Genomic DNA, 19,677 nt, shown 5'->3' with positions numbered 1-19,677 from the left:
TTAAAAAGCCAAAGCCTGAAGGCGTGTTCTGTTCCTCCCCCACCTTCCTCCCATGGGAAACGTGTAGACATAAGAGACCCTTATTACTTGTTCAAGTAGCAAGTACAGGGATCAGGAGGAAGCAGGTAAAAACAGAGCAGAAATGGCCCTCTAAGCGCATAGTAATCACGGCTCCAGCACCGTGAGAGGCAGGAGTACTGGAGCTTAGCTGCTGGCTGTGACGGAAAACAGCCAAGGGGCGAGCAGGTGAGTCCACTCATTTGTAAACCTGGAACATTTCTGTGGTGGGAGGGAGAGGCAGCGTTCAGCTCCCAGCAGAGCGCGAGAGGCGGTGTGATGCCTCTGCAGACGCACGGGGTTGGGTTCTGGGTGTCGCTCTGTCCCGACCGGGCAGGCCTTGTGACCTGGGCAAATTCGCTTAGCTTCTGTGGGTGACACAATTGGAACAGAGGCTTTCTGAAATCTTCCGTGGGAGAGTTCTAGATTTTGCTAACCAGATTTACTAATTTCAATAATTTGTCTGTCATGAGTGTTTCGAATTTCCTGGTGATAGAGATGGGTAAGCAATGTGGTAGTAGAAATTCTCCTGGTTCCTTCTGGGGTCCCTTGGCAATTAGTTTGACCCTATAACTGTCAGAGACCATAGACGGTCATAGAGTTTAAAAATCTTTAAAAAACTAAAAATCTTTTAAAATCCTTCACTTCATAATATATGTAAGGGCCACACCTACACGTAGTTGCTGCCCTCCCTGGACTGACATGTGTCCGTGAGGGTCATGCACGGGTAATGCAGAGTCAGAGTCTGTACAAAGGTGTTTGAAATGTTACGAGTACAGAAATGAAACCGTATTTGAAGGACGTAGCAGTCTCTCGGCTTTTTTCCAGTCGGCCATTGAGAATAGTTATGATGGTTTTTGAGAACTTGGCTGCATATACGACCCCAAAGCAGGAGGCACAGCAGAAGGTAGTATTTAACATAGGACATTTTAGAGACAAGCATAGTTGGAGGGTGTATGGGTTTCTGTCATCTTCTTAAAACCCTGTATACCCATTACTTCTGCCCCCTGCTGCCTTCCCAGCCCTCTTTCTGGCATTTTCAGCGATCATGGAAACATCCTTGTCCAGAGATTCCTAGTTCTCTTGCTAAGCCTGCGGTTTTCACACGAGCCGAGGTGGTAGGAAATGTGTCCCTGACAGTACATTTCCCTGCTCCCCCAAGAATGCAGCTTCCTGATGCGTCTTGCTGGCCAGAGGTGAGGAGACGATGGAGAAGTGCCCGCCTCCCCCCCCCCCCCCACAGCAGACCCGTTTTGCTTTCTGCTCCCTTGTGAACTCTTCCCTCATTTACACACGAGAAATGAGACACTGAACTCAAGGCCAGTTATTGTTCATTTTAAAGAGAAATGTATCTTAAAAACTCTGGAGTTTGTTTTGCTTTCCTTTGCTTTTGGTTTAAATAAAAAACAAACAAAAAAAAATTGCTGTCAGTTCCTCAAAAGGGAACAGAGGAAAAAGTACTGTTGGGTGCGCACATTTGTGAGGAATGGTCAAGAATGCTCCTTTTTTTTTTTTTTTTTTTTTTTTTTTTTTTTTTTTAAACTGAGAACTACCTTTGCCAACGAGACAGTGGACTCAGAAGAGAAGTGAAGAGCAGCCCTCTGGCTCCGTGACAGCTGGTGTTTACATATGGGGACACCGGCAGTCTAGTCCGTTCTTGCCTGATCCCTCTGTGTCTGTCCCCCCCCCCCCCACCCCACCGGTGTCCCCTCCTCTTCCTGCTAATCGCCCTGCTTTCTCTCTAATTGCTATTTAGTGTGAATCATCCACCCGTTGGCGAGTCTAAAAGTTGCTCAGGTCAGTCTTCAGCTCCTGCTCCTCCACCTCGTCTTAACCCCTCTGCCTCCTCGCCAAATTTTTTTAAGTACCTAAAGCATAGCTCGAGCGGAGAACAAAGTGGGAATGCTGTGCCAAAGAGGTGAGCACACTCACACGGCAAGTTCAGTGTGGTTTGTCTTCCTGGGAGGTTCACACAGAGAGGATGAGCTGCATGGCATGCGGGAGAGAACCCAGGGCCACTGCATCTGCGTGTGTGTGTGTGTGTGTGTGTGTGCATGCGTGCTGGTCTGTTTTTGATTTTATTTTCAGTCTGTCATCCGAACTGACTTAATTTACCATGGATTACTTAATTTACCATGGATTAGTTACTATTGCCAGGTCTTGATGTCAAGCCATTTCTTATATACTTATTTTCACCTACCCCTGCCCTGCTGTACACACATAGACACACACACACACACAATCAGCAACTGCATTTGATCGTATGTACTGGGGTTTGTGCCAAATCAGAAACTTCATCATTAATTTAGGAAAGTTATTTTTTTCCAGTTGAAAGGAAAAGTCATTTTGGGAGATGGACTGATTTTTTACGTTTTACTGTATTCTGGTAAGAATGCTTAACATGAGATGCTCTTAGTGCATTTTTAGAGTGCACAGCCCAGCATTGCTAACCACAGGCACTGTGTCGTACAGCAGGTCTCTAGAGCTTATCCACGCGCATGGCTGAATGGACTGATGTTCTCAAAGGCACTCGTAGATTCCACTCATTTAAATAGAATTTTATTGACTGAATACAAAAGTTAAATCTCATTTGTAAACTTAAATTTCTTACCTGATTTAATTTTCTTAGCGTGAGAACTGAAGTGTTTATTTTGAAGCTTATATTTTATACTTTTTGTGTTTGTATCTCTTTATCCTAAACTCTCTTCGCAACCAAACTCTCAGCATCTCCTACCGTAATGCCCTGCGGAAAAAACTTCGTTCTTCTTCCTCTGTGCCAAACTTTCTAAAATTTCTGGCTCCTGTAGATGAAAATAACACCTCTGATTTTATGAGCACAAAAAGGTAGGGTTTAATTTAGATATATCAAGCCTGGGTACAAGTGTTGAACTATTGATATACAGGGATTTTTCAGCTGTTTTTTTTTTGACACTTAAATCATTTTAGCTAAAGGATTGTTATCATCTTCTTTCTTATGCTTTCTTACCGAATGTCACTTGAAAAAAAGTCAACTTGTTCTCCAGTTTTGACTAGGACTAGTTTATTAATGCCTTGTTTTCGGAAGGCTCAAGAAAGTCTCAACCGGTTCTCTCAGTGGTAGCAGTGTTTCTGGATGGTGAGCATATGGCTGCGGCAGATGAGTCAGGATGTCTGATCTGTGAGCTATGGTGACTGCTTAGCTGCAGGTGGAAGTCACCAGGCTCCCCACGGTATCCTGCAAAGGGGAAGAAAATCACTGACTAGACTACAAGTGTTGTGTTGATAAACATACTTTTTTTGTACTTTTAAAAATATAAACATTAAGATTGTTGTTGTTGTCAAGTAACCGTGTAATCGCTGCCTGGATTGGCTTGTGTAATTGAACTTTACTCATGTTTGTGGCCATCTGTGGAGGTACACACCTGTGCCGAGAAAACACTCCCATCCGCAGCCCAGGGGGGAAGGTGGTCCTGGTGCCAGTGCCCCTGTCAGCACTTTCTCTTTTCTCAAGTGGCACCAAGAAAGGAAATGGGAAGCTAATGATCTGTGGAGCGTATTTCTTAATGCCTTTTACAGGGGAAATGAATTAAGGGCATGTAATCTTGCTCTTTTCATGAAATGCATCCTCTGAGAAAGCAGTGCCTTCGGAGCGTTGACCCCCTGTGGGCTTGATTCAACGTCCGTGATTATCTGATTATGTCCTCTTATACGAAGATAATTTATAATGTAGTGTTTTGTTTAAGAACAAAAAGTCAAGCTAAAATACCCGATTATATCTCCCCGTCAGTCATAAAGCCATCATCTTGTGCTTTCAGGGACTTTGACTCCAAAGCTAACCACCTAGGCGATGTCCGCGGGACCCCCGTGAAGACGCGAAGACACTCCTGGCGGCAGCAGATATTCCTCCGAGTGGCGACCCCACAGAAAGCGTGCGATTCTCCCAGCAGATACGAAGGTACCGTACACCCTGGAAACAAACCGGGTGGATGCTGGCGTGCGTCACAGCAGGGCGTTCGGTGAAAGGAGAGCTGAAGTGAGATTTCAAGTCAGAATTCTCCCGAGTTTAAAGCTGCCTCGCTAAGAAGCTCAAATGACAAGGCCTGCCGCTGTTTGCAGGGGATCCTCAGGTTCCAGGGAAGCCTGTGAGCGGACCCGGCAGCTTGCGGCACCTTGTGTGGAAAAGGGCGCCTCTGCTGAGCTGCGCCGACCGCTCACCCGGGGCACGTGGGGATGCGGAGGGTCTCAGCCCTGTTTTCAGAAGACTCAAGAAAATCTCAACCGGTTCTCTCAGTGGTAGCAGTGTTTCTGGATGGTGAGCATATGGCTGTGGCAGATGGGTCAGGATGTCTGATCTGTGAGCTGTGGTGACTGCTTAGCTGCAGGTGGAAGTCCTTGATGCCCCACTTGCCTCCTTCCCTTGGCCCCGCGTTCCCTGGCTGCAGTCCGAGTGTCGGTTTAGCACAGCCTGGCTGCAGGGGTGCTCCCCGACCCGGCGCTCCGGTTCCCCTCGGAACCTCCGTGCCTCTTCTGTTGCTGCCCCTCGGTCTGGAGTCGGGGGAAGACCGTCTTGTGCCCTCCCATTCCGCCTGTGTCTCCCAGGCAGAGTGTGCTGGGACTGTCTGTCTCTGGGCCTTCCTATGTTGAGTTACGATGTAAAAAACGAGTTTAAATCCAGTTCTAAACTTAAAGCTTTTTCTCGACCCAGATTTTTCAACAGCAGGTATTTCTTTTCTGTAATGTTCTTTAATCAGAAAGCTTTTGTTTTCTTTAGAAAAGCAAAGCAAAACAGTAGACTTTCAAAGATTACTTGAGTTTCTCAGACCACGTGTAGCACAGATTCATTCTTGTCCCTTGATGCACTTCTGTGCATCTGTTAAGAAGCAGCACAGGCTGCCCTGAGAGTTTCCAGAGTACTTTCCACACTGCTGCCCTGAGGGAGGACCCCTGCCCACTCCTCATGCCCCTTGCCCTCTGCCCTCTTTCTTGCTGCTTCCCACTCTTCCTCCTTCCCCTAACCTCACCTCAGAGCTCTCCTTAATATGTAATTTAAAAAACACATTCTCTGCTAATTTTTTTTGAAGTTTATTTTGAGAGAGAGAGAGAAAGAGAGAGAGAAAGAGTGCACATGCAAGTTAGGAGCAGAGAGAGAAGGAGAGAGAATCCTAGGCCAGCTCTACACTCTCAGCACAGAGCCTGACACGGGGCTCGATCTCATGAACCATGAGATCATGACCTGAATTGAAATCAAGAGTCAGACATTTAACCAACTGAGCCACTTAGGCGCCCCTCCTATGCCAAATTAAACAAGAGCCTGGTTTGGGCTCTGCCAGCTTTGTGATATAAATCCTATAACTTCACTTACCTTGAGTCATAAAATGGTTAGAGTGAATGTTGGCTTTTCCAGGCTCATGGGATGACAATAAATTATAAGTGCAAAAGTACTTTGGAAACCTAAAGACATACAAATGTGAAGTGATACAGTTATTTTTGTTAACCGTTATTGAGATTGGAGCACTGGTGTTAAGCTTCCTATACTGTTGTTTCCCAGCAGGAGCAAGATTAAAGGAACGCTGGAAAGACTGGCCTTATAAATGCAGTGAGATTTTTTTAAGTCATTAAATGGAGTTATTTCAGTGTGTATCGGTTTAGAAGGTTGAAAGGGTTCATTTTCATTTTTGTAGAATGTCTGGTAAAGTCCAACAGCCAGATGGTGTGACCTAGTTCCCTCTATACGTTTCTGAGCCAAAGGGGTCTGCTGGGCTGGTAGCTGTGGAAAATACCAGGCTTGTAAAGTGCGCAGCCTAGGGGGCTGTACTCCTCGTGGGCGCTTTGACCGCTGAGGAAATGCACTGAGCTCTGCAGGCCCCGCCCCGGGACTGCTTGCTCTCTGCCTGTGTGAGGAAGTGTGGCAAGTTCCCAGATGGACACTGGTGTCTCCCAGTCGGGGTCTGGGGAACTGGAGTCAGAAGGTTAGTCAGTGCTGGCAAATGTTTGCTTCTCTGGGGGGACCCCAAGGTCAAATGGGCGAGTGGAATGAGCCATGGGCAGCACAGGAGAACATGGGCCTTGTGTGGCCCAGCAGGTAGAAGCACCAGCCCCGCTGTGGGTGTCCAGCTTCTCTTTTTGGAAGCTTCTGTTTTTAATTGGTTAAGCCTGGAGATACTGTACGAAACGGATGTTTCACCCCAAACTGCATTCTTGTTTGTGGCGTTTGCAGTTGACAGGGTTCCTTGATGAATTCTGGACTAGCCAACACTGTTGGGCAAAAGTTTGTAGTGAATGGATGGGACGATGGATTGTTCCGCCAGAGGCTGGAGTGCTGAGCGGATCCCCCCAGTTCCCCGAAGCCTGGGCAGCATGGTCTTCCAGGACCTGAGAACAGGGCTGATGCTCTCAGATGGTATTTTTCATCACCCCCACTGGACACAGTGCTCAGGAGTACCTGAAAGTCCACCTGGCAGGCCGCTGAGGGTCGCTCGCAAATTGCTGGAGAGCAGAGAGCTCCCCTGTCAGCATGGGAGGGCCTGGGGTGGCCGTGAAGTTGCACTTAGGGAAGGAATTTAGAGCTCACTGAAGGACGTCTTCCGAGGGCTGGAGCAAAGTGGCCTCACTTAAATCCCAGCTTTTCCCCTTAAGAGCCGTGAACTGGAAGCTGTTGAAACTTCTCCCCTGTGATACAGGATTAATTATGCCTGTTACCACACTGACTGATGTGAGGGAGCATGATGTTTCTACTGACAGTTTTTTAAAATGTTTGTTTATTCTGAGAGAGAGCCAGAGTGCATGAGTATGAGTAGGGGAGGGGTAGAGAGGGAGAGAGAGAATCCCAAGCAGGCTTCATGCTGTCAGCGCAGAGCCCTACGCGGGGCTCAGTCTCACGAACCGTGAGATCATGACCTGAGCTGAGATCAAGAGTTGGATGCTTAACTGACTGAGCCACCCAGGTGCTTTCAGAATTCGTAGATTAGAAAGAAAATCAGTGAAGCGAAGGTTTCCAGTGTAAAGTTCCCTCCTGTGGTGTGGAAGGTCCCTCTGGTACTCTGGGCCCACTGCTTCTCCTGCCTCAGCCCCTCCACATGGGGGCGCCGTGGGGCCTTCCTGCTGCGTGGAGCCCCTGGGGGAGCTGCCTTGCCGAATGGCAGGGGTTTGGATTTCTCTTAACTGCCAGCGTGAACGGGATGGCCTTGCCTCACTCTTCCCCTGCCTCAATGGAGAGGCCCACCCACCTCTGAGCTCTCTCCCCCCCCAGGTCCTTGCAGCGCCCTGTGAGGGGTTGGGGAGGGTGGGGAAGAAGGGTCAGGGACTGGAGGGAGACCCAGGAGGGGGCGCTGAGCTGTGATTTGTGGCTGAAACAACAGAACAGCAGTAACACCAGCAGTGGGATTTCGAGGTTTCAAAATAGCGCCCCAGTATCGTAGTGGCTGTGCCTCACGGGGATTGTGGAGACAGGCCTGTGGTGATGTATTTAATGTATTGAAATGTGCAACAGTAATGGGTTTAAAACTCTTGGTGCTGGGTGGCTGGGAGCGTAGTAAGGCCATGGCAGCCTGCCCTGTTTTAGAACAGTTCTGAATTTTCAGATGAACTTCTTGGATTGAGCCACATCCTGCTCCCTGTCCTTCCATCCCTCGTCTGCGGCCACACGGAACATACTTGTACTTCCTGTTCTTCAGATGGTAGGGGGTCATGGAGACCACCGCTTCCTCTACAGCTCTTCCCCAGCCTAACTGCCCTCATTCCTTGGTGCTCACACGGGTGACTGCTGAGTCTCGTCCAGCCCAAGTCCTGTCCTCTGAGTGCACACTGCCCCTGCTGCGGGGCCCTGCACCCCCCGGGGGCTCCTGCTGGCTCGGCCAGGCCCTCCCCTGCGCCTCCTCCTTCCTTTGAGTGGCCATTCAGTGTTTTCTTAATGTGGCCTCCCCTACAGAATCTGTTTCTGCTTTAAGTAATTGACTCACATTCCTGGCTCTTACTAGATCTTGTCCTTTGGGGCATTAGCTGTTATTTAAAAATTGGGCTGATTTCTCTCGGTGCACTCGAAAGAGGTTTTTTTTAAAAAGCTGTTTCCCAAGCACCTTGTACCTGTGAAGTGCTAGAGCACTGGTTTTGGCCAGTCCTTTTGGAAATTTTTTCTTTAATTCTTTTTTTTTTTTTAACGTTTTATTTATTTTTTGAGAGAGAGAGAGAGTGTGTGTGCTCAAGTGGAGGAGGGACAGAGGATCTTAAGCGGGCTCTGTGCTGCTAGGCTGGCGATGGAGCCACTCAGGTCCTCCTTTTGGGATAGTTCTGAAGCTTGATTCTCGTGATGAGTACGTTGTCCAGAGCAATGTGAAGTTGGCGGGCCATGCCCTCTGGGCTTTTAAGTACTGAACACAGCAGAGCCCTGCGTGCACGCTGCTCCTGCCCTGCCTGCCCAGTCCATACTCATCACTGAGTCTTCCCCAGCTATGGAGCCACTGTCCATTTTCCGCCCTCTCCTGCAGGAAGGGTCCTGAGAGGCCCCCATGCAATGCCAGGTGAGCGCCATGATACATTGGCCACCTGGTTGCTCTGATGGAGGCTTCGGCGGGGGCCCCTCATTCTTGCCACCCATGCCCCACCTGACAACTTTGCATAGCTGTTCCCTCGGTCTGGAATGCTCTTCCCTGATATTCTCATGATTCACTCCCTCCTCTGCTTCAGATCGTTGCTTAACATTAGCTTTTCAACAAGGCCTCTCCTGGCCACTCTGTTTCACACTGCACCTTCCCCTCCTACCACCAGACATTCCTGACCTCCTTATCCTGACTTTCCCGGAGCACTTATCTCCTTGTAGAGTGCTTTGGCAGTCACTTATTCATGATTTCTGTCATTGGTTTCTCTAGCCCTTGTGGGTTTGATGACTTTTAAAGGAAGGCAAGTAAATTGCTCAGATTTTTACAAACTTAGTACTTGTTCATTAGTGATTTCTTACCAGCCTCTCCCTTCCTCCTCTATAGGAACTTGTCCTTTATGTTCTTTTTTTAGAATTAAATACTGTATGAATTTTTGGGTTGTATTGTAGGTACTTTATATGAAAGAGGAAGAGAGGAGAGAGAGAATAAAAGCATTTAGGACTCTGAATTGGTATAATAATAATCACTTATGCCGTCATCAATGGCAAGTGCTTTATATGAATTATTTCATTCCCAGTCAACCTTATGAAGGTTGGCATTTTTATTACACCTGTTTCACAGATGAGGGAGCAGATGCTTGGAGTGGCTTAAATCACTTTCCCCAAACCGCAGAGCTAGTGGGAGACAGAAGCAGGACTAGATCACGTGGGTCTATGCCCCAAAGCTCAAGCTGTGAACTGCACACAAGCCTGGCTGCGGTTGGGGATGCACAGCATCACTCCCGGGTATGCCCCCTCTTCGGGAGTGAGCTCCCCTGCAGGCACCTGCCCTGGACATCTATTCTGTCTCTCCACGGGTCTCCCTGTTTGTCCACGGGGCACCCACATGTTTCTGAGTCTTTTAATGTATGGATTCGCCTTTGGTCAGCCGTCTCTTCTTCCATGTCCATATTGGGTCTGGAGTATACAGGGGACGGGGAGAGATTTCTCAGTATATGTCTGTGAATTTTCTTCTCCCAGATAAGGCATCTTCATCCTCTGCCACTGTCTGCTCCCCATCTTTGGGGTACAGCGATGTCACCACTTTCTGCTTGGACCCCTTGTAGCTCTCTGTGTGTTCCCTTGCAGCTGGTACTCCTCCAGATCCTCAGACACCTTACAGCCCCAAGGTTGCTGCTTTGGATAGACTGTCCCTGCAGACTGTGTGTTGCTAGAGGTGGCTTGTGGCCTCTGTTCCTGCCTTTCCCTGGGGGCTGGACCCGTGGGCAGCCCGGCTGTCTGCAGCAGGTGGCCACTGTGGGCTCATTCCCTGACTTGGGCATGGCGAACATAAAAATGTGTTTGCAGGGAGCCCTGAATGGTGCCTTTTAAAATGTTTCAGATGCTCAGAGTGACCGCCTGTGACTATTTTGTGTTTATATTCTGGCAGTGCAAACTTAAATGGACAGGAAACCTTTTTAGCCTTTTTTTCGAGCTGAAAAAGTGAGGCAGATATTTGTACCGTCCCGCCCATTTCATCCCACTTACAAAATACTAATAAAGCACCAGTGACTTACAAACCGTTTGCATAGTGTTAAGGATACAAGGGAAGGAGAAATAGAATTTCCTGTAACTTTGGGGTTCTCATTTTTTAATACATGGGCTAAAACCTGGAGAAGATGGGTGTTAGTGAGGAATGTGGCTCTAACTAACTATAGTGCTAAAAGAGAGGAAACTACAAAGGCAGTGTGGACAGAGATGGAGACAGAACTGGACAAATGCTGACTCCAACAGTATCAGCCTGCCATTTACTCAGGGTGTTTCACTGTCTGTATACAAAATATCTGTGAAATAATTAGGTTGCAAGAATCTGAATTTTGTTTTGGAGACCCATCTGGAGTAGGTAGGCAATTTCTATTTAGAAATTTACCCACCCATGTCTAGGAGGACCAGCACAAATGTTCCCAAATCCCAGACTTTTATTTTTGTAATTCTTGTAGGAGTCCCTGCCTGACTTTAGCAAAGTCGAGGAGGGATGGTTTCCATTCTGAACTTCAGAGAGGCAGGTCAGGTGTATGAATGCATTGAAGGGAAACCATAAGTGGGGGAACCACCAATTCGTACTTGAAGACTTGGCAAGGCAAATGTTTTTGTAATGAAACAAACACAGGTAGGGCATAAAATAGAATACAGAAAGCCGCCTGGTTGCTTAAATTTAATGCAAAATTCTTCAGTGATGCTTTAAGTTTGTGGTGACCACTTATGGCTACTGCCCCAGAAACCCCAGGAAAGCACGTGCTCTCTCCTCCGTGTTCTGAGTTCTTTGGTTGAGGAGTTGGTGAGATGCTGAGCTTATAAAAGGTCCCCACTTGGTAGACTATAAACTCCACAGATGTGGTATCATGGGGATGCCGTCAAATCTGCCACAGGGCAAAGCTGCTGAGGGTTGCGAGTGTTTCGGGCTGAATTTGTCGGGCACGGCTGAGCGCAGACATGATTGTTCTGAGGGGGTGGTGGTGCGGGGTCTGGATGGCAGCTTTCTTATTTTTAGAGCCTTCCCACGGGTGATCCCACCATGGCCCTGAAATGAAGATAAAGCGGGGGAGCTGCTCTCATCCCCGCAAAGTCATGAATGAACCTGTATATTGAATGGCTTCCTCTGGACATGGTCTTGAATGTTCATGTGCTTAGGATCCTCTGAGGTGTTTGTACAGAGACAGGTTCTGGTCCTGGGGGTCCATATAGATCCGGAGGGTCTCCCTTCCTAACAGGCTCCCCAGTGATGTTGATGGTGCTGGTCCACTCTGGGTAGCAAGGGCTTAGAACGAGCAACCACGGGAAATCCAGCCCAAACCTTCTAGACCTAGAATGGGGGCTCCCGTGCCTCTTCCTGCTATTGTGCATCACTGACGCTGCCCTAAGGAGTCACCCACGAGTCTCGGACCTCCAGGAAATCTGGGTCACCAGTGACATTTTTTGAGGAGGTTTGTGTTGCCTGGAGAAGAAACGAGTTTGTGTGGGAAAAATGCAGTGGTAAACATGTGCTAAAAGGGGTAAGACAAATTTGATATGTGCCAAATGAAACCAAGCATATGGCTCTCTGCCTCTTTCCTGCCACCTCAGTTTCCAGGGATGCTTTGTGTCTTGGGTGGCCCCCAGGGCACAGAGACCGTGCAGGTGTTTTCTTAGCAGTGGGCTCTGACCTAATTGTCAGGCCTGCAAAAAATGCAGAAAGTCAACTTCCGACCAGGTACTTGGTAGTAGAAACACTGCGTGGTTTTGCCTCATTGTGTATCATACAAGAGATAATTTTTTCGTGTTAAATATTTTTTTAGGTAACTCTCGATTCTGGAAAGATGAAAAATCATCTGAATTACCTCTGTGTGCAAAGGAACAATTTTGGTGTTAGTCTGATACCTTTCATTGAAGCTTTTCAGATTACATTGTGTGTTGACAGACTTGACCACCAGTAGAAGCCATCAGGCTTTGCATGCCTTGTTTAAAAGAGAAAATAGGAAAACCCATCTAATCTAGATAAGATTTATTGATTGGAAACCCATAAACAGTCCAGTGAAACTACTGTTCAAAGAGTTTTGTGTTTGACTGTAGCTGTGTCTAGTTGATGATAAGCTTAAGTCTGTTGGGTTAGATGTAAACAGTAATGGCAAGACTAAGGAATATAATCTAAATCTTTATAATGATTACTTTATGTCATGAAAATATAGAAACTATTGTATAACTGTGATTTATTTGTGTTGTACATTGCCAAATTTTCAAGAATTTATATACCATTAGTAAATTTTAATGGATCGTGTAAGCGGAACGACTACAGGTAAAACTTTACTGAAAATATGAGCATCATAGTGACATCTGTATGACCTTTTGTTACAATCCCTCGTTCTTAGCTTTCACTGTGTGCACCAAAGTCACTTGGGGAGATTTTAAAATATGGGTTGCACCTGCCCCTCTGCATTCTGCCTCACCTCACGAGTCAGTTGCGTATGGAGCCTGGGCATGAATTCTTAAAAACAAAAAAACAAAACAAAACAAAAAAACCCCAAAACTCCCCACAAAGGATTTTGATTGTTGTCCCAGTTATTACTGGTCTAGACTTCAGAGGGTGACTTGAGGTGCTGTCACCACTTGGTGGCAGTGTTGTTCCCTGTGTCTTTATGGTCCTACATTCTTTCCAAGCTCAAAAATCCCTTTTCTTCCCTGTGATTTTGTTTTTGGTCTTGTTTTTGTTACAGTACGTATCTTCCTTGCTCATTTACAGCTTATTTGAATGGAGAGCCACTTTCTGAAATTGAGATGTTTTTCTTTTTCTACAGAGTTTTAGGGTGTGGGTAAAATAAGAAAGAAAGAAAAAAAATAGTATCTGATTTCCAGAGTCCCATGGTTCTTTAAAATAGTTACTAATTTACTCTCCATATAACTTTGCTTTTCTGTAGTGAATAAAGACCAGGTTCAAGATAAAATATTGTAAGCCAGAAATCTGATTGTTCATGGATTCCTGTAGTTTGAAGCTACTAGAATTTTTCCCCTTTATTGTGCTTCTTGGCACGTCATTACTGGCGTTGGGAAGCCATAGTGAATGGCAAGATTTTGCCTTAGTTTGCTGTTTTTGTGCATGATAACAATTGCAAGTTAGCTCTGACAGAGCTTTTCCTAATTAACCATTGGTGTTTAAACAGTTGGTCCTTAACACTTGGTGCAAAGCCTAGAGCTAAGGTTGATGAGACAAACATACCATCGCAGCCTCTGCTGCTTGGTAGGAAGGCTGCGGTACACAGAGGGCCAAGGGCCTGGGCACTGGAGGCCCTGGGGTCTGAAGGCCTGGCTCTGAGTCCCTGCTTCCAGCACCCTAGCTGGCAGAGATTTCCCCCTCAGGGCTAATCTTACTCCAGAGCCTGTGCCTGTGTGCCTGTAGGATTGAAGTCCAAAGTGGAAGATCTTGATTTGTCACCTTTCAGTCTTAATCTGTAGGTGTTAGGGAGCCATTGAAGTTTATAGAGCAAGGGAATGGTAAGAAGTTTGAAAATACTTCCAGGGGAGTAAAATCTGTAGACCTATCTGAACATGGAACAGCCTCGAAATCAGGGCAGGACTAGAGTGAGGCAAGCAGGTGAGCTGCGTGCAAAATTCAAGGAGGCACTCACTGTCACGGTCCCGCAGGTACAGGCCCTGCACCTACACAGTCCTAAGAATGAGCATCTCCTTGAATCTTGCACCTGAGGTGCCTGCCTCCCTCATAATCCTCTTGGCCCTTCTCACGGTTATGCGGTTTGCCCTATGGCCTGTTCGTGTGACCTGGACAGCTCTCCCAGGCAGGTTAGCTTAGCCCTGAGGACGCATTTGGCAGGAAGGGTTTGCTTTGTCTAAAAAACAGCTTTATTGCACTATAATTCACATACTGTACAATTCACCCATTTAAAGTGTACAATTCATCGTTTTTATCCTTACACTCATGGAGTTGTACAACCATTAGCACCATCTAATTTTAAAACGTTTTAGTCCACCCAGAAGGAAGCCCATGGCTGCCACTTCCATGCGTCCCACGTCTCCTTCAAACCTGAGACAACTGCTCATCTGTTTTCTGTGTCTCTAGACTGCCTGTTGGGAACGTGTCATAGATGTGGAATCACATGCTCTGTGGTCCTTTGTGGCTTTCTTCACTTAGCGTGTTCTCAAGGTTCATCGTGTTGTAGTACATATTAGTGCTTCGTTCCTTTTCATGGTCTGTTAATACTCCCTTGTATGGATGCGCCACATTTTGTTTGCTTACCAGCTGGGGGGGTGTTTGGGTTCTTCCCACCTGTTGGCTGTTAGCAACAGTGCTGCTGTGAACATTCAGGGTTGTGTTTTTGTGTGGATGCATGGTAAGGGTTTTTATGGATGAGCTGGTGTCAACCCGTCCTCCTCTGGGAGGGGCTTTGAGTTGTCACCTGTGATTCTGACCGTTAGGATTGTTAGGCCAGTGGGGGCCAGTGGGGGCCAGTGGGATTTGATGCCCCAGGAGCAGGCTTCTCTCCTGGCTGGCCTTGTTAACCTTTCTTCTGCTTCAGGCTGAGTGAGAGGGTGCGGGGGACTCTGGTGTTGCCCCCAGCAGCACCTGGACAGGTGAGGGATCAGGGGAGCCTCTATCATCCCCTCCCAGGAGCCATCAGAGGGCCACAGGTTAGTGGTATTGACCCAAGACTACATTTCCTTTAGCCGTTCTCAAAATGAACGTGCTCAAGACCCCCTTGGAGGACTCAACATACATTACTGTTGCTCAGGTCTAACGCTTCTGGTTCCGGAGATGTAGTTCTTGGGGGAGCCTGAGAATTTGCGTTTTTTACGGGTTCCCAGGTGATGCCGATGCTGTGGGTTTAGTGACCACACTTTGAAGCCCTCTGAATCTCTCAGTGTAGTGGTTGATAGGCAAGGGTTCATCCTATTCTGATTTAAACTCCAACCAAAAAAGCCCTCAGTGGTTCTTAGTAAAATGAAGAGAGGATTGAGAATTAGAAATGTGTTCAATGGCAGATTATGAAACAGCCAACAGATCCTTTTTTTTTTTTTTTTTTTTTTTTTTTGCTATAAAGGTAATCAACTATTAATACTAGCCATTATAATTCTCCTTATCGTGTATTAAACACGTGGTGTTTGCATTCTTACGCAGCTGGGTGGTAATTCTCACAGTGACTGTGCTGTAGGTGGCACTGCCCACTACCTGGGAGGTGAGGCTGGAAATGCTGGTCAATATGGCCACGGCGCCCACGGCACTTGGTTCACACAGCTACGAAGCAAGCCGTGCCGGTTCTAAATCCAGTCTCGTAAGCTCAGTGATGAACCGTTGCATTTTAGGAATGTTTGCTTAAATCTGTGTGTGTGATAGGTGAAAGCAATTCTTAGTCTGGAAGGACTCTAAAATTCACCGTTAGCCCCTAATACAGCACCCAGTTTAGGCATTATTGTATCGTATTTTTCAAAAACAGAATTAGAATCTTCCTGGTTGAATAGTTTCTGTTAATCTCACTTATTTAAGTGAAGGGACGTGTATCTCCTAGAGGTGGCAAAGCCGTACGTCCCCACTGGACATGAGCTGGCGGCTCCAGAATTACAGCTGTTGGCGCACTTGGCGAGTTCTTGATTTTGTAAAATCTGGAGATAAAGCCAAGGACGCATTAAACTACTTTCTAAATGGATTTTTTTCCTCAAGTAAATTTGTTTTATGACTTTCATATGAATGAAAATGTTTGCGGAATGGATACTGACAAGATTTTAAACCTCACTTATTGATCTAGAAATGCTACATTATGGTCTTCTATAATTCTGAAAATAATTTGTAGTACTAAACTGTGCATTTTGTACTTGAGAGAGCATATGTTTTTCACAGGAAGTTGAAGTATTATGGTTCATTTCCTGACCAGGTGTGTTAGCTTGAGAACTTTCGACTAAGGACAGTTCTGGTGATGAGAGATTGTAGTCTTACCTCAGTGGGTTCGGGTTTTAGATTTTTTTTTTTTTTTTTTTTTTTTTTTTTGCAGCGTCACCTTTCCCCAAACAGTTACTGAGGGGAAGTTTTTCTTTTTTTTCCTGGCACTGGCCTTGTGCTGGGGGGCTGGGGCTGGGGCGGGTCATGGAGGCAGTTGACTTGTTCAGCCTTGCAAGGCTTCAGACTGAGGAACTTAAGGGTCGGAGGTGGGAGTACCTGCCTTAACAAAGTGGTCTTTCTTCCTATTACTGTTTGCAAAACGTGTTCATCATTCTCCCCTAGAGAAATCTGTACGTATTGCATTCTGGAACTTTTCTTCCACTATTCCCAATACTGCAGTGTGTCCTATCAGGTGTATGTCCCAGTGCAGAACCGGGTGCGTACAGTTAGACCAGAGGTTTTACTGGCTTGTAGTAAAGTCACTGGGCTGCCATTCATTTGTTGGGGGTTCCTCCTCATCTCCTACTGCCCGATTTCTCTGCCCTGCCAGTTGCACATTTTTTTTTAGCTCCTCACTTCTCGGTGCCATTTATTGTCATTTAGGGACTGTCTGACCGAATGTATTAGAAATCTTGCTACTCTGGCATACCTGCGGAGGGACTGATTTTTTTCACACACACATACACACAAAAGCAGTATGGGTAGGGGCGCCTGGGTGGCGCAGTCGGTTAAGCATCCGACTTCAGCCAGGTCACGATCTCGCGGTCCGTGAGTTTGAGCCCCGCGTCGGGCTCTGGGCTGATGGCTCAGAGCCTGGAGCCTGTTTCCGATTCTGTGTCTCCCTCTCTCTCTGCCCCTCCCCCGTTCATGCTCTGTCTCTCTCTGTCCCAAAAATAAATAAATGTTGAAAAAAAAAATTTAAAAAAAAAAGCAGTATGGGTAATGTTAGAACAAGGCTAGTTCACTGTCTCCATGATCTTACCAGTGATCTGGGATCCTTCCTGTTTCATCCTCCTGCATGGCTCATGGTCACAAGATGGCTGCCCCACCTTCAGCTTCCCCTGTGTTTCCAAGCTGAATGAAGAGGGAACCAACAAGGAGGAAAAAAGGTGATCCCTCTATATCAAGAGAGCAAGGCTGTTGCAGAAATCCCAAGTAGAGCCCCACTTGGTCTCATTATCTGAACTGTGTCAGGGGCCACTCATCACCACAAGGGAGGCTGGGAGATGTTGAATTATGCCTGAGCATGTTGCTACCTTATGCAATATCCCCTGTTGTAAGGACGAAGGGGAGAATGGCTATGGGGTGGGGAGCCAGGGCGACTGTGGCACTGCCCGTGCACAGTGCTTCACTGCTCACTCATGTGCCGTGCTTCTTGCGGCCATGATTTCTCATGGATGGTGTCCTTCGCCCAGAATGCTCCTCTCACTCTCTTGTCCCCTCTGCACCCAACATACTGCACATCAGCACTGATAGACTCTCCTCCTCCTTCCAGGCCACTTCAGTGTCCCTGTCTCTTCCTCTTTCTCTTGGACATAGTCAGCCTCTCCTTCTCTGATGCTTGTCCCTGCTGGAGAGCTACTTTGTGTTCGGGTTATCTATCTGGACCTCTAGATCTGTACTGGTAATTGCCACTAACCACATAAAGCTGGTTGACCTTAAATGTTGACTCATTGCCCTTAAATACGGTACAAAATTTAGTTCCTCACTCTAGCCCCACTTCAAGTGCTCTAGAGCCACATGTGGCCCGTGGCTGGCTTTAGGACATTTCCCTCCGTCAAATTCTCTTGGCCTGCACTTGACTGCTCTAGATGATGAGCTCTTTGAGGGCTCATTTTGCCCTGACTCCATCGCTCAGAACCGCAAGTGCAGCGTTGAGGTTGGTGCTTGTGTTGTGTCGTCTCCTAACTGAAATCGTAAACTTTGGGCAGGGGTTATAGACATTCCACAACCAACATGGCTTCTAAAAATATTGTTACTGGATACGTAAGAGGTATTGAGTCCACTGCTTTTAAGGAATCATAAGAGCACATGCGGACTTTGAAAGTCACGTTTCAAATTTCTCGTTTAGAGATGAAGAAACGGAGACTCAGAGAAGGAAAGGGACCTCTGTAAGGTCATATAGGCAGTCGGTGGTAAGAGGACTCAACTCTTGGTTGTCATAGCTGCATTCGCTTCTGCGTCCGTGAAACCAGCCCTGATTATCACCAACCTGCTCTCCCTAATTATGTTCTATTCTTGCCGATCCACCAGCTTCTAGTTTCTTGAGAGAGGAAGTTGTTTGCAGCGCTCAGCTGTCCTCAGATGCCCACTGCGTATAGGCGGCGCTCAGGGAATGCTCAGGAAACAGATGAGCCTTAGTCAGTCAATGATGGTTTTGTTGCAAGAAACAGAAAATGAGTCAAGCAAGCTTAATCAGAAGGAGGCTTTTAGAAATCAAAATAAGGGCAAGAGCTGGAAACTAGAAGTTGTAAGGAACGAAGGAAGTCTCTCTGGCTCCCTCTCTTTGGGGCCATGTAATTTTTCTTCTTTTGTCTGGTTTCCTCTTTATTCTACACACCAGCTTTCCCAGCTGCCTCGTCACTCTGTAGGGTCACACCAGCCTCCACGTCTGTATGACCTCTTAGCTCCAGAGGCATCCAGTCACCTAACTGCCAATCTGCTTTACCCCCAGACCTTTGGGAGCTGATTGGCCCAACTCACGGAGGCTCCTCCAAGGAGGGATGGGAGAGAGGCGTGGTGCCAGCATGGCAGAGGGGACCTACTCAAGTTTGTATCCAGCCGTGAGGGAAGAGGGTGGGGCCTGCGCTGGGAGGGGAGGCATAGCCTGCAGCTACCACAAATCCGTGTATTCTTGTTAACTATGTTGTTTACCAACCAAAGGGGGAATCATGAAACCGACTGGAGCTCACTAGCTTTTTTACAGTTGATGGCTGTCTGGAAGTAGGTGAAATTGCGTCTGGCAGGTATATTTCTTCTTACTAGAAGCACTTGGAAAGAAGTTGGTGACCTTCTGTCAAAAATTCCTCTGCTGAGGGTGCCTGGGTGGCTCAGTAGGTTAAGCGCCCTTGGATTTCAGCTCAGGTCACGATCTTGCGGTCGCGAGATCGAGCCCCTCATTGGGCTCCTCGCTGGCAGTGCAGAGCCTGCTTCAGATGCTCTTTCTCTCTCCCTCCCCCATCCCCCTAAAAAATAAATACACATTAAAAAAAAAAGTTTAAAATATATTTAGTCTCATAGAGGGTTATAATGGAAACACATTCCTGTCACAAATCATGATAGTAACAAGTGTTCAGATTCATTGGAAATGGGCCTGGTTATAAAATCATTTCTCTCTCGTGGACTTGAACTATAGATGCTCATTTGGTGATTTTTTTTTTTTTTTTCCCTCTCCTTTTTCTTCTATGGAATTATTAAACTTGGCATAACTAGTAATAAAATGACAGCCTTAACTTGGAGAAATCTAGCCTAAAAGTTAGAGATACAGCTCTTCTTTTTTTTTTAATGTTTATTTATTTTTTTTAGAGAGAGAGAGTGAGAGAGAGAGCAAGAGTGAGCGAGTGAGCGGGGGAGGGGCAGAGAGAGAGGGAGACAGAATCCAAAGCAGGCTCCAGGCTCTGAGCTGTCGACACAGCCCAGTGTGGGGCTC

The 19,677-nt window shown here is 46.8% G+C and overlaps 1 protein-coding gene across 7 annotated transcripts in view; it reads left to right on the top strand.

Annotated features, from left to right (window-relative positions):
• TBC1D1 (TBC1 domain family member 1) overlaps window positions 1–19,677 on the top strand; it is a 224,712-nt gene that overhangs the window by 137,067 nt on the left and 67,968 nt on the right. For 3 of the 7 annotated variants that reach the window (XM_045474277.1, XM_045474281.1, XM_045474283.1), the window contains 3 exons: window positions 1,814–1,975; window positions 2,782–2,901; window positions 3,852–3,991. In XM_045474277.1, coding sequence (XP_045330233.1) covers window positions 1,814–1,975; window positions 2,782–2,901; window positions 3,852–3,991 — 422 coding nt within the window. The remainder of the gene's footprint in view (window positions 1–1,813; window positions 1,976–2,781; window positions 2,902–3,851; window positions 3,992–19,677) is intronic. The other 4 variants (XM_045474278.1, XM_045474282.1, XM_045474279.1 and 1 more) reach the window with 2 other exon arrangements.

Source organism: Leopardus geoffroyi, chromosome B1 (genome assembly GCF_018350155.1).
Source record: "Leopardus geoffroyi isolate Oge1 chromosome B1, O.geoffroyi_Oge1_pat1.0, whole genome shotgun sequence".
NCBI lineage: Eukaryota > Metazoa > Chordata > Mammalia > Carnivora > Felidae > Leopardus > Leopardus geoffroyi.
This window is presented reverse-complemented; position numbering and strand designations above follow the sequence as displayed.